General features: G+C 49.2%; 5 protein-coding genes across 5 annotated transcripts; 3 read left to right on the top strand and 2 right to left on the bottom strand.

Moving 5' to 3' along the window:
* Positions 1 to 357: 357 nt before the first annotated feature.
* Positions 358 to 1270, bottom strand: FTJAE_1876 (uncharacterized protein; the record flags this gene model as incomplete). Its single annotated transcript, XM_037348011.1, has 3 exons — positions 358 to 411; positions 467 to 1083; positions 1156 to 1270. The coding sequence occupies 3 exons, from the start codon at positions 1268 to 1270 to the stop codon at positions 358 to 360; spliced, it is 786 nt and encodes a 261-aa protein (XP_037211085.1).
* A 570-nt stretch (positions 1271 to 1840) lies between these two features.
* FTJAE_1875 (uncharacterized protein) lies at positions 1841 to 3886 on the top strand (the record flags this gene model as incomplete). Its single annotated transcript, XM_037348010.1, has 2 exons — positions 1841 to 2799; positions 2866 to 3886. The coding sequence occupies 2 exons, from the start codon at positions 1841 to 1843 to the stop codon at positions 3884 to 3886; spliced, it is 1980 nt and encodes a 659-aa protein (XP_037211084.1).
* A 2099-nt stretch (positions 3887 to 5985) lies between these two features.
* Positions 5986 to 8414, bottom strand: FTJAE_1874 (uncharacterized protein; the record flags this gene model as incomplete). The annotated part of the gene is made up of 4 exons (XM_037348009.1): positions 5986 to 7171; positions 7258 to 7657; positions 7747 to 7865; positions 7915 to 8414. 4 exons carry the CDS (start codon positions 8412 to 8414, stop codon positions 5986 to 5988), a joined length of 2205 nt encoding a protein of 734 aa, XP_037211083.1.
* A 617-nt stretch (positions 8415 to 9031) lies between these two features.
* FTJAE_1873 (uncharacterized protein) lies at positions 9032 to 10663 on the top strand (the record flags this gene model as incomplete). The annotated part of the gene is made up of 3 exons (XM_037348008.1): positions 9032 to 9226; positions 9272 to 9383; positions 9438 to 10663. The coding sequence occupies 3 exons, from the start codon at positions 9032 to 9034 to the stop codon at positions 10661 to 10663; spliced, it is 1533 nt and encodes a 510-aa protein (XP_037211082.1).
* A 1729-nt stretch (positions 10664 to 12392) lies between these two features.
* FTJAE_1872 (uncharacterized protein) lies at positions 12393 to 14042 on the top strand (the record flags this gene model as incomplete). The annotated part of the gene is made up of 4 exons (XM_037348007.1): positions 12393 to 12698; positions 12747 to 12956; positions 13008 to 13470; positions 13519 to 14042. 4 exons carry the CDS (start codon positions 12393 to 12395, stop codon positions 14040 to 14042), a joined length of 1503 nt encoding a protein of 500 aa, XP_037211081.1.
* Positions 14043 to 14242: the final 200 nt, after the last annotated feature.

Here is a 14242-nt window from a genome sequence, read left to right as displayed (position 1 = left end):
CGACCCGGCGTTTTCTTTATTCTTCTTCTAAGTGTTCGTCATAATAGATAGGACTACGGCTGTATCATGGCATTTGGTATTGGTGAGGGTGCTGTCCAAACGTTATCTGCAGCATTCAGAGGACAAGCACTCGATTTTGTCTTTTAGAACAGAAAAGGAGACTATTTTAGCTGTATTTATAAAGCCTAATGGCAGGGCTTTAATCTAAAGGAAAGGAAACAGAGCATCAATATATAGTATATAGACTTGATCCCCGCGTACGATGTATATATTCAGCGTATGATTAAACAAGTAGTATTATTTATTAACGTCTCTAAACTACTCTAAGAGAATTTCATGTAAACACAACCTTATTCTTTAGAACAAGTACAATACCCATACCAGTACAACTCCGACTATACTTGCATCTCCCTGTAACATGTATTAGCCTACAAATCTCTTTATATGATATCAACGTATGACTCACGGACGAAACTATCTGCCCTGCATTCTTAGTAGACGTGGTTATTGTCAGTGGAACCAGTGTTGAAGTTGATCCATGATCACTGCTGCCAGACGTTATCGACCTATCGCTGCGAGTTCCCGTCTCAACAGGCGTGCATGATCCTGCCTCAGAACAAGACTTGACTACATCGCCGATACTAGCACACGGCTTGGAGCCAATCGAAGACGCCGCAAGCGAGGCGTAGAAGGACGGTGACGCAGTGGAATAGTATGCCAAGCAGTTTGAAAAGGGTTCATCGTAAATGCTCGGGTCGAACTTGTAGTTGGCGTTATAGCACAGGCAGGGCGCCTGGAAGAGGAATGAAGAGGACACTACGCCTGGGCTCAAGCTGTTGCAGATGCTCAAAGACTCGGAGACACTCGCGCAGGCTGCATTGCCGGAGGGAGCCTTGGTCACACGGGGTGCCTCGGCCGTAGCTGTACTGACGGCAGCCTCGGACGACAACGATGACGTAGGGCCAGCTTCTGAAGTAGTTGCCGATGCTTCGGCAGAGTTAGGCATCCGAAGCGCATTGCCAAGACAAGACGCTGGTTCGCTCTCACTCGCACAGCAGGCATTGAGAGCCTTCTGCCCTAGGCCTGTACATTGTTTACAAATCACAGATGCGCAGGAAGAGATAGTTGGAGCGCAAGTTTGTATAAAGTCGTTACACTCTATAAAGAGGGTCTTCTTAAAGTTGATATTTTCGCTGAGTTCAGGTCCTAGGTTAGGTACAGGGAGTTGGGCGGAAGCCAGAACTGCCCAGATAAAGACGAGAGGAATCATTATCAGTCAATATTTTTTAATAAAATATATCGGATTGAAAATGGAAGAATATGGGGAGGATGCTACACTCCATGGCGAGACTACTTGTAGATGATATCTATGGAATAATTCCAAGGACGCGTAAGCCTTGGCAGCTTGACGTCGTTGTGTGGCCTTTGACTTTCAAACCCCCTGTCACGCTTGCCCTCCTCAATTCTAAATTAGACTTAACCGGGATTCACCTAAAACAAATGATCCTTATGGGGCAAAGTGTGATGAATAATCATCCCGTCGATTGGACTTTCAGCCCTGTCAGCAGCGGTGTGGCGTAGAACTAAGACTGCAGGGCCTCACATTGCATACAACTATTGATATATCGGCACTGATATCCCGAGAGACCGCGAACACCGAGTGTAGAATACCTGATTTTCTTCCTCTTTGCTTACGCATGTGCGTAATGGCCCCCACTGATGCCGGGGACGGTCCTCGGCTTGTCAGTCGAGATATCTTGCTGAGGAGTATCAACTCAATGCCTACCATTTCTTGAAACTCAGAACGAAAGATTACTATCATCGCGACAGCAATCCAGCCATGAGCGACTACAAAATCCACTGGGGTCTGTGGCATAACTATTCACTTGACTACTCCGAGCAGTTGACGCTGCCCGCATTTGTCGGCTCCATCCTAGTTGCCAGTACCTCCACATTCATCGCTATCGCAGGCGGCCAACTCTGGAGTCTAATCGCTTTCGTCGTGTATTATTGCCGTGCGAACCCAGGCGAGCCGCATGATGGCATTCATATCTCCCAGCAGGCGCTGTACAAGAACATGTCCTCCCCGCTCGGGCTCGTGTGGTCTCTTATAAAGGGAAATATTGTCTATGCGGGGCTGGAGAGCTGGAAGAAATGGTGGAAACGACGAGCGAGCCCGTACACGACCCGACGAAAGCGTCGACTGTGCTTGTTTGGCGCCCTACCAACGTTTGTCTGGCTAATCTACACCGCTGCTGGGCCCGCATCGCCATTCCTGACAACACACCCGGTGTACAAGGGGAATGAGGTTCTAGCCAAGAGTCAAAATTGCGGTTTCGAGCAGTGGAATCGGAGCACATCCCAAGGAAACATAGCTTTCCAGAAAAACAGCCTGCGAATTGCCTCGGAAGCTCTCAACTACGTGAACAACTGCTATAATTCCACGGATGCCCTGTCTTGCTCCGTCCTACCCCGACAGAACCTTGACTACGCAGTCTATCAGATATCCGACTGTCCGTTTGGAAGTCGGTGCAAGGTGTCGCCGATCACGATGGAGACAGGTTGGATGGACTCACATGAGGATTTTGGGATGAATGCGCCAGTGTCGGATCGCGTGCAGATGCGCAAGCAGGCGACGTGCGCGGTTGTGGACGTTCGAGACTTGACGACTCTGGCGTCCATTGGAAATGACCTGTTTCGATACGAGTACGACTTGGGTCCAGTCGAGGGCCTGTCTGAGAACTATACGGCCTATGCCATAGAGAGACAGGCCCCAGACTATGTCGGATACAATATTCAGTAAGTATACTCTAGCGTAGGCAATGGGTGATGCAGGTGAAGACCTGTTGGACTGACCATCTGCAGGCCATACTACGCCTTTCAAGGAGTGGATGGCCCTTGGACGCCTATAGCGGACTTCAACTCGTCAGACGGCGACGTGAGCCTCTTCGTCATCCAGTACGGTATCATAAAATACGAGTCCAAAGTAACAGATCCCTTGTTCTCTGCGACCAGGCCCCTCAACGACACCTCTTTCTTCACACCCGACATGCCTGCCGGCCTCATGGCCTGCATAGACCGCTACCAGCTCCAGAACCCATCCGGTAGCATCCAGACCACGATGGGGTCCGTGAAGCAAGTGACGAGCCAGTTCCAGAAGCTGAACTTCAATAACGCCCAGATGGCCGCCGCAGCGCGCTTCATGTCGCCTAGCTCTTTGACAGAGATGTACAATGCTGTCAATGGTCTCGGTGTTGCTGCGCTGCGCGCCCAGCGGAATGTGTTTTCCAGCGTTTCTGTTGGCCTGCCCAGTGATCAGTGGCTGGCAGAGGCTAGAGGCTGGTTCGAAACGACATTGGCTATGTACCAGCTCAGGGTCGTCTCATTTGCCTTCAAAGATGACTCTCAGCTAGATCCTTACATGCGGCTGAACCTGAATCTGTTGACTTCACAAAAGACCAACATCTCTTCAGACCTCGAGAGTATGTGCAGCCAGCAGAAGCTGCGAAACATCGCCAAGTGGCAGACCTTTTCCATCGCCGGGCTTGCCATCATCGCGGGCATCGGTGGCGGTATCATCATCCTCAGCCTCGCGATGGAGGTCATCGTTGACTCTACGTGGAAGCTGTTCTCACTGGTGCGTAGGGCGACGTCATCTAAGGCCAAGAACAAGAAGCCGACCTCGAACGTCCGATTGGAGCAGTGGAGGCTTGACTCGGTATCTCAACTACAGCGGCGCGCATTTCAGAATGCTAGGCAGGGATCCTGGGAGAGGGGCGGCGACGATATTCCTGTCCTGAGGGGTACGGTAAACCTGATGGGAGAAGAGAGGCACGAATTGGGTTATGTCTCACTTCAGGAGGAGACTGGAGATAACAGATCATAGGTGTCGGATTTTTATCTCCACTGACCAAGAATTTAAATTGGAACGATTCGCTAAAGACGAGGCGAATACATATTTAAATGCGCCCACTAGCATTACCGGGATTTGATAGTTGGCGGATTTTCAGATGACGTTAGTGGCTATAACAATATATAATGTTGGCAGTAAAATAATAATATAAGGGTCTGTTGTGTTCCATTTACTATCTAGATTGACGGAGCATACTGTAATGCTAGCTTTAAGAGAGCAAGTGTACTTCGATGAAAAGCGGCTCATATGGCTCTAGAGCTTTGGCAAGACGTTTGGTCATGGGTTGGTGGACACGACCAAGGAAGTCAACTGCAACATCCAACCCAATTTATTTAACTGCCTGGACCCGGAAAACGACTTCCTTGAAGCCCAATGACGAATCCTACCACGCTGTTTCTGCCGTACCATTCATCTTGACTACGAGGGACTTGGTCCTTGCGGGCTTGACTAATAGACGCAAGTAGTTGGCACCATGAGTAGAATCACTTACTTACGCTTGGGCCTTTGCATCGTTTGGTCTGTCGCCACTAATCTAACTGTAGACACGGACCTTGTCTCTGGCTTTGCCACCTAGTAGCTGGTATATTGGTACATTGAGCTTCGTTGCTTTTCCTGGTTAGCGAAACAAACACTCATCTGTCAACTGAACGAACATGAATCCTGATCAAAGAGATTAAATAACAGTCTAGAGCCTCCACGATCCTTTCAGATCCCAGGGTGCAATATCAATGCCAGACAAGGCGCTCATAAACACGGGGCCACCACGATAGAATTCACCGCGCCAAGACAGTTGCCAGATGTTTCCAATGTCGCTGTTACGTTACTTATGAGTCAGTGTCAAAAAGGAGCGTCATAAGTTACTCAGCGTCAAGTCTTGTATACTTTTCAGACCAGGCAACCTTCGACCGCGTTGACGTGGCTTTGAGAGAAGCTTTACCCCGCCGGCATCGTCTGTGACCTTGAGGAACAGTCATCAAGGCGGGACGCGAAACTACAATCTTACCCATTACGCTTAAAGGGTTTAGCACGAGGTCTGATGGCGGATCAAATGATAGAAGTTGAAGGACGACGTACTATGAGTGAGGGACCTGGAAAAGTCTGAAAGTTATTGATTTAATTCACGGAATCTCTGCGATTTTATTTATATCTGGCTTTTCCGACGGCTTTGCGGGGATCTTAGTGGCCATTCACTGCCCGAATAATCAGACCACGTTCAATCCTTCTATTCATTCATAACGCCACGTGCATGCCGAATATCTCGAGACCTACGAAATATCATTATTTCCAATAAAGTTCAGTTGGAAAGACCAGAATTGCTGCTGACGCGTTTAAACTTTAGGCAGAACTTCACGATTGGTTCCTCTGGTGCGATTACTCACTCATCGCCACAGGCCTCGCAAACAACGCAAAGCCACAATCAGTCCAGTCACTCTGTCTTCGATACCCCTATATACCGAAATCTCTCTCAATGTTCCCGGCGAAGGGTGAGTGGTGCAGTGGTCCCGCTCCTAAAACCCATACCCGTTGGCTCGCACCTCTTGGGTTGAGTGATGTTGCTACCTAAGTCGAGCCAATGGGTACTCTCTAAATCCGAACCTAAATACCTAAACTCTTCCCTGCACTGCTCATCCTTCGTTTTTGCAGATCACAGGTTCGAGACCGCATTCTTTTTTACATCATGCCACAAAAGTTCAAGACATCGCGGTCCCATTGCAAGGGAAACATGAGCATGATGCTACAGCCAGGCCAGACTTAACTTTTCTCCAGGCAGCCACCCCGAACACTTTGATTCAATGCAGAGACAAAGTTGCCACCTCGGAGTGTTCTCAGCATGATACCCATATATACCAAAAACACAGTCAATATCCCCGGCGAAGGGTGAGTGGTGCAGTGGTATCTCTCCTAAAACCTACAACTCTCTAAACTCCGAACCTAAATACCTAAAATCTGACCTGCGCCACTCACCCTTCGTTTTTGCGGTTCGCAAGTTCGAGATCCTCTCTTTTGCAAAATCATTATTACACCTTGCATAAGTCCAATTATATACACGAATCATAACACCACCACTCTTCCTACAGCCACGTCAAATCCGACTTACCCCCCGGCAACATCACCCTCAACGGCCATCCCTTAACCTCATGAATCTCCCCTACAATCTTATGCAGCCACGTCGTCGCCAGCACAGGAAACACATACTCAAACCTCTCCCTCATCGCAATCTCAACACCTGCATTCCACGCCTGTCGCGCAAGTTCCTCATTTCCCAGGGCAATATGCGCATGCGCCATGGATAAATGTACAATGGCGAGGGTCCAGCCATGTCGGGACTTGAATATCGATAGACTATCTATCATTTGACCCGTAAGTTGCCAGTGCTGTAGCGCTTCGGGGAAGTTGTTGCCTTCGTGGTGAATACGCGCTGAGAGGATTAGACGCCGGACACGAAGGACTTGATCGTTTAGATCATCGAGTTCAGGCGGTTCAACGCTAATGAGTTCTTGCAGAACGGTGGTCGCGTCGGATAAGCGGTTGAGGCCGATGTAGCCTTCTGCTCTGGCCATGGATAATCTTCGGAACGGCCGGCCTTTGCGTGCAGTCATGCCATCGAGTTCGACTTGAATAATCTCCAGTGCTTTCTCATACTCGTGCAACTCGCAATGAATCTCAGCTAGCCGTGTGACAATGAGTAATCGAGTATTCGGTCTTATCGGCATCGTCGAGTTGAGCCAAAGATGCTGTTCCAACGAGGCCCTAGTGGTCTTGAAGTCTCCGATGGAATGGAAGAACTTTGCCGCCACGCCTTGAAGTCTTCTCGTAACTTCAATCTCGAATGTCGAAAGGGGATGAATTCCTTCCCAGTTATATATCGTCGATGCAACGCCAGGATCATACCGATGTATTTTGTTCTCAATATTCGATATGTGCAATCTTCCTCGTAATGCATTATCAGATCGTGTATTCCCCTCATGATCAGCTGCCAAAAAGTCAACAATCAGCGCCTCCGACCGCTGAAAGTTTCCGTCAATGCGCGATATTATGCTGTCAAAGAGAGTAACTGATGCTTGGTAGTAAAATGACATATTTTTGCGAAGAAGTGACTTTGCTCGTTCAACGGCTGCATAGCGAATTGCGAAGAGGTCGCGTTCGCAGAAGAAGAGGAGAGCTTCGATGACGCATGCGCGAAGTGAAGAGGGCAGTCGTTTCTGGTTCGTCGCTTTGTCAAGAAGATTCCATATCGCTTTTTTCAGAGGCAGTGCCCTAGAAATGTTAGTCAACAATGTTGAGACGTCATAAGCTCCAAGTATCAATCAAGCTAGGGCTGGGAGGAATCGTACTGGGCGTACCAATTGACTTTGCCTTCGTAGCAAGGAGGACACGCAAAGCAGAGCAACCTGAGCGCAGTCGTCGCCCAATCTTCCGTTGTCTGCGGTGTCAATCGATGAGAAAGGTCTTTCTGCGCCTCAGGCGATAAAGACCAGATGATCGTGCCATCCTCCAACGCCTGCTGTGTAATCTCTGACCGTTGACCTAATTCCGCCAGACGCTCGTCGCTAGACAACAGCCCGATTATTTCAGCGTTGAACCCGAAGTCGGAGGCGGTTATGCTCTGTATCTCGCCTTCATTGGTCCATCGTCTCATGGGAATCTTGGCGCATTTGAGTAAATCCAGCGGAATGTCATTTCCGCCAAGAGCATGCAGCAGAAGAAGACCCTGCTCGGCTGGTGATATGCAGTCTCCATACTCTAGCAGTAAATTTCGATGTGACAATGCAAGCGAGGGATCTAGCACGTGGATGTTAGCGGGGACCTCGCGTGGATGTTAGCCTACCGACCGTCAAGTTGAGCCGTGATGAGGCGCTGCACGAAAAGGTTCAGGTCCGGCGCGTCGGCGCCTAGGTTCTGGATGTGATCAAAGGCCTCGGCGTCATCCATGTTAAGGTAACGCTCATACCTGATCTCGTCAGCACAGCCGATTGGTTCACTTCCAAAAAGACACTTACGTAGAGGCCGGTATTTCTAGCGGCAGCCAGAGGATCGACCCAATCCCTCCCAATCTTCTAGCGATCTTGATATACTTACTACCCGCATATCTCAATTCCGACAACGTACGTCCCTGTATAAGATTCGCGACATCATGCGACGCCCACGCATTATCATCCACCTTAGACCTCAAAAATATCGTAATACACGAGATCCGCCTTCGTAACTCCTGGTGCAACGCATCACCAGACGCCACCCAAAAACCCTTGACGTCATCTTTAAACACGCTATGCAGCCTCTCAATCTTGACAAGATCGATAGAGTGTAGAGACAAGATCTTTGCTGTGCGCTGGTTGCTGGGGATGATCTGGTAGCGCACCTCCTTGGCGAGGGATTTATTCCTAGCGAGGATGCTTCGGATGGCCTCGAGGTGCTTGTTCAGGGATGAGGCGAGGCCGGCGGCCGTTTTCGGATCAAAGTTATCAATCAGTTGATTGATGCACCCGCATAAACAGGCCATTTTTAGTGTTATCAATCTGATCAGCTGCGATGATCTTTGGTGTTTTTTTTCACAGTGAGAAAGTGGGAGGATGAGAGGAGATGTTATGCGGGTCTTGGTGTCTCACAGTGATAAACCTTCTCGCTCCGATGTCAGGCGGTTTCGGGCGGTCTAGCTCTTTAGGGAAGGGATATGCACCCATGTACCGAAGACACGGTAGAATTTTAGGGGGCTTCTGAGCTACCGGGGAACGCGTTATCAGATTGAAAACTCGTATGCTTCATAAAGAGAATTGCTTTTTGAATAGTCATGAGCGTGAGATTTTGGTACAAAAAGGATAAAAACATCTCCGGGGATACGCCCGCAGTTATAAACATCTCCCTTTTAGAATCGTTCTAGAAGAGTTTTTAACGTTCAATGGTTCTCGGGCAATGCGAAGGGTCCAGACTCAGCTCGCGTGAGTGACACGCCAAGTGGGCCCCCTTAGCTTGCGAACGTGAGAAAATAAAACCTTGTCTGAAAATATAAACATAGAGGATGCCCCACTGAGATTGATCTGATAAAGACCTGACAGCCGTTGCTGTTTTATCTGATAATCTTTTCCATCTCATCTCATCTTCTTTCGTCATCAGAGCATCATGGAATCTAAAGAGCTCAAGACAGAGACCATCTCTCCCGTGTCTGACCACTCTGACAGTGGGAGCGATGACCATGGCAAGAAGCCTGTGCCCCTGAGCATGAAGATCTTGTCTGTCGTCATCGTTAGTATGATTGGCTTTGGGGGGCATTGGAGTAGTGGCGTCACTGGTGCTCTAAAGAGTACCCTCAAAAAGGTATGTCTACCCTCTCTCAGGAAATAACTTGGCTAACCTAGACAGGAACTTCACATCACGAATACTCAGTATGCTGTTCTTGATACAAGTGAGAACTTTATCAAGACCGCTCTCATCCTCGTCAGTGGTATTCTCACAGATCGCTATGGCGGAGCCAGTACGTACACCTTCCACTCACCAGTTACCAACTCCTACTGACAGTTATCTTCAGGCACCATGCTCTGGGGCAACGCCGTCTTCTCCATCGGCGCCATCCTCGTCGCAGCCGCAACCCAAGTCCGCTCCTACAAATTCATGATCGGCGGCATCGTCATCCAAGCCCTCGGCGACGTAGCGACCCAAGTCGCCCAATACAAGATCTTCTCCTCCTGGTTCCCGCCCTCCTCCGGCTTCGCATCAACGCTCGCATTCGAGCTAGGCATCGGCAAGATCGGCTCCTTCGTTGGAAAAGCCACCGCCAATGTCATCGCTGATAATCTCGGTAATTTCAGCTGGGCGTACTGGATGGCTGTGTTTATGAACTTGTTCACAAACGTGGCGACGCTGTTCTTTTGGTGGTTTACGAGGTGGTGTGAGAAGAGATATGCGGGCACGAGGGATCCGGCGACGGGGGAGAAGTTGACGGAGAATAATAAGAGGTTTGAGATTGGAAAGATGCTTACGCTGCCTTGGTCTTTTTGGCTGGTCTGCTTGTTCTCGCTCTTTCAGACGTCAACGGCAAATGTGTTCTCTACGAATAGCACTGAGCTGGCGGAGCAGCGGTTCAAGATCTCAGCTGTCAAGGCAGGCTGGTACTCTTCCATGTCTCAGTATCTTGGCTTCTTCTTTGTTCCGCTAGTCGGCATCTTTGTAGACATGCTCGGACAGCGTCTTACAATCATGCTCGTCTGTGGACTAGGCATGCTCCTCTCCATGTGTCTTGTAGCCTGGGGCCCTACAGTTTCCGGCACAGCCGCCAGCTTCGGCATCTTTGCAGTCGCCAGCTCCTTCGGCCCAACAGTCATCATCGACAGCATCCGCACAAGCATGTGGTACCAAGAAGTCTTTGGCTCAGGCTACGCCATCAAAATCGCCATCAACAACAGCATGACCATAATCGTCAGTCTCATAGCAGGCGTTCTGCAAGATCGTGACGAGAACAAATACGACAACGTCACTATTCTCTACGTAACACTAGCAGCTGGTTCCGTCGTCGTCGCGGGTATCATGATTGCTTTGGGTTTCGCGACAGACGTTATCGGACAGCTTCAGTGGAGTCGTAAGAAGAGAGTTGCGAACGGGCACATTATCAACGAGAAGAAGCGGGAGTTTGAGAGTGAGGGTCATGCAGAGAAGCATAAGAAGTTGGGTGTTATCAACTTTTGTGCCGTCATTGTGCTTATTCTTGGCGCGTGGGTGGCTTACTTCTGGGGCTTGGCTACCAAGAATACTTATTAGGGTTGACAAAGAGTCTGGGGAAGGGATCGTCTGAAAAGCTGGGGGATCGACATGTTTTAGTATCTTGGAGAATTAATGTTTGATGAAGGGTTTGACTGATCATCTGTGCTTGTGACTACAACAAACGAGCGTACTTGACGACGGATCATCGTGTGATGTGATTGTAAGCATGACTCTTCCGAATTGAGTGATTGAAGAACCAACAGTGAAGTGATTGCCACACTCAAGACTCTCTCGGGGAACTCGTTGCTTAAATACTTAACCATAATCATCCCCTCATTTATGGCTCATGCGACCCCAAGACTCGGACTTGTCTCCGTGTACAAGTGGATCTCCCCGTCTCCCCGCCACTTTATCCATGCATCACAACAAGGTTACCCTATTCTAGAACAACATAAAATATCTTGGCTATTTGCGGCTCCGATTTTTTCCTTCTCTTTTATGTAGCCAAGAACGAAGCCAAGAGGAATTCGATATGCCGTCCACGATAACCGTAAATCTCGCCATCTGAGCACGACCAACGAGAAATGTCTTGTTTGTTGTGCAACCATGGTGGAGGTTTGAAGTTCCGCACGCTAAATGACGGACTGAGTTGCGGGGAGGAGATGTCTGGCGTTAAGCGACTTGGAGAAATATGGGACTGCATAACATTGGATAGAATCCGCGTACTTAACTAAACGGATTGTTATGATATGACACACCCTAATGGTCAATCCTCGGGTCTTGTTATTTCACCGAGACTTCACCTTGGCATTCCTTCGCCTATTTCACCCTCACCGAGATTTAAGCATAACGCAAGCAAGAATAACCTCGAATTCCCCTCAGATTCCCCGAGTCATGTGGAGTTCCACCCCACGCGCTGTTACTACAGCAAGGAATCTGATTCATGAGTCTCCTCTCCAGGCTACAGCCAAGACGCCAATCCCATGTCATTTAAAAGCTTCTCCTAAGCATCCCGGGTTTTCCCCGTGGGCCGCCAAGATAAAAGAGGTATTTCTGACCCCAAGGTTGGCGCGGAAATGGAACGACTGATAGTGGAGTGAGGGGATTTCGCTTACGGACAAACCCCCAGATGTAAGATTCTTGGCTGTGCGAGAGTCGGCAGTTGAAGTGGTCGCCGACCAAGACCTGGGGAAGGGAGGGAAAATCACTCGCCAAGAGGAGCTGAGAAACAAGTCGTGCCATCCTCAACTCAATATTTTGGGTGAAACATCTTGGACACAGTCATTATCTCTCCAAGCTACCGTGAGGAGTCGAGACTGAGATAACCTACAGAGTATTTCTATCATGAATATTCCCGTCGCTTCTCAGCCTCCTTACGCGAGAATTACTCCAAAATTTAACCCCATACGTCCCTGTCCTCCGCTGACAGTAACATCACTCACCCCCACAGTATAACCGTTACCAACTTAGCTTTACTCTTGGCTTTTTCTCTTGGCCGTGAGAGTTTACACAAGCCAAGCCTCTTAGCACCTTCTATTACAAGAAAATGATATCCCCCGTCATCGCTTCCCCGCAGTCTTGACGCAGCACCCTGCTTTTTTCTTCCCCAGTGGAGTTTTGTCTTGTTCAGTGGAGTTTGAGTTTTGGATCAGGAAGTTTCACGCCAGGTATAAAAACAGGGCGGTCTCAACAAACTTTCGGCGCTCGGTAGACAGACTTTTCTCTCTGTCCTCCTCCTTCTCCTCCTTTTACCTTTAGTGTGTTGTATTCGTTGAGGTAGTTCATCATGTCTGACGAGAAACCAACCGTTGGTGGTGATGACCACAAAGAGACCGTGTCAAACCTCAACGACGCGCCCTCCATCGCCCAAGAAAAAGTCACAGATGCATTCGCAGACATCAACCATGTTGCGCGTTTGGGTATGCCGAATGCTGCAGAGCTAGAGAAGAAGATTGTGAGAAAGTTGGACATGTGGATGCTGCCTCAGCTTTGGATCTTGTACATGTTCAATTATCTGAACAGAACAAACATTGCGCAAGCGCGTTTGAACACGTTCAATGAGGATCTTAACCTTGGGGAGGGAGATTATCAGGTATGTCTTGGGAGTGGTGAGGAGTGATGAGTGGTGCTGACTTGGTAGACTGCCGTTGCGGTTTTGACTGTTGGATACATGCTTGCTCAGCTGCCGTCTAATATGTTGATTACGCGTGTCCGACCTTCTATTTTCTTGCCTGTCGCTGCATTTATTTGGTCTGCTATCTCAGCCTTGACTGTGCTCTGCACCAGCGCTGGTGGTCTTTGGGGCGTCCAGTTCGTCCTTGGTATCGTCGAGGCCCCCCTCTTCCCAGGTGTACGTCCCCTTCCAATCGAACACACCCAATCACCAACTGACATCTTCAAGGCCGTCTTCCTCATGTCCTGCTGGTACACCCGTCGGGAATTCGCCCTCCGCGTCGCCCTCCTATACTCCGGTCTCGTCCTCGCCCAAGCCTTCTCGGGCCTCATCGCCGCCGGTGTCTTTGCCGGCCTCGATGGCCCCATGGGTCTCGCTGGCTGGAAATGGCTCTTCATCATTGAAGGTGCTGCCAGTGGTTTCTTCGCCATCACTGCCTTCTTTGTCTTGCCTAACTACCCAGACTCTCCCACCGGTGGTGCTACAAGATACATGACTGAGGATATGCGAAAGCTTGCTGCTGCGCGAATTCTCGATGATAGAGTCGAGTTCTCCGAGAAGTCGACTGTCATGCATGGACTCAAGCTTGCGGTTACTGATCTCAAGCTTTACATGTTCTTGTTCATGAACATCTTTATCACCTCTTCATATGGCTTCAACAACTTCTTCCCCACTATTGTCCGAGGTCTTGGTATGTTGCATCCTCTACTTATTACTTAAACCCTTCTAACATCAACAGGCTTTGGTGAGAACGTTACCTCCCTTCTCATGACCGCTCCTCCCTATGTCTTCGGTACCCTGTGCACTTTCTACGTGTCATGGGACTCCGATCGCAGAAAGGATCGAGGTCTTCACATCATCATCCCCCTCTCCTTCTCCGTCATCGGTTTCATCGTTACCGTCGCTACTGGCAACGCCGCTGTTCGATACGCCATGACCTTCTTGTATGCCGCTGGTTGTTTCTCCGCAAACACTCTGCAGTACACCTGGGCTGTCTCAACCCTTGGTCAGACCCCTGAGAAGCGTGCTGCTGGTGGTGCCATCGTCAACATCTTTGGTCATCTGGGCAACGTCATCTCACCCTACTTCTTCCCCGACAGAGATCAACCTCGATACACCATGGCTATGATCTTGCAGATTGTCTTTGCCAGTCTTGGTATCACACTTGCTTCAATTATCAAGTGGCACTTGACTAGAAAGAACAAGAAGCTCAAGGCTGAAGCTGACCGTCTCGGTGTTGAGTTCAACCCCTTCACTACTTGATCGACGCATAGGGGCAAGACCTAAGAGTGTTGTCTGATGATGAGATAGGAAATTCTATAGTGGATATGAACACGTACATGATATATGAATAGAAATACATTGTAGCTATGAGAGGCTGCAAACTCAAGACGCCTGCTTCTTGCCAACCTTGGGCTGAATTGTAAATACTGAGAGGCTTATGATCCCAATTGTTATAGGTA

The sequence above is a fragment of the Fusarium tjaetaba genome (genome assembly GCF_013396195.1).
Source record: "Fusarium tjaetaba strain NRRL 66243 chromosome Unknown NRRL66243_c0000033, whole genome shotgun sequence".
In the NCBI taxonomy this organism is placed as follows: domain Eukaryota; kingdom Fungi; phylum Ascomycota; class Sordariomycetes; order Hypocreales; family Nectriaceae; genus Fusarium; species Fusarium tjaetaba.
Note: the sequence above shows the minus strand (reverse complement) of the source record. Positions and strands in the feature narration are given on the sequence as shown.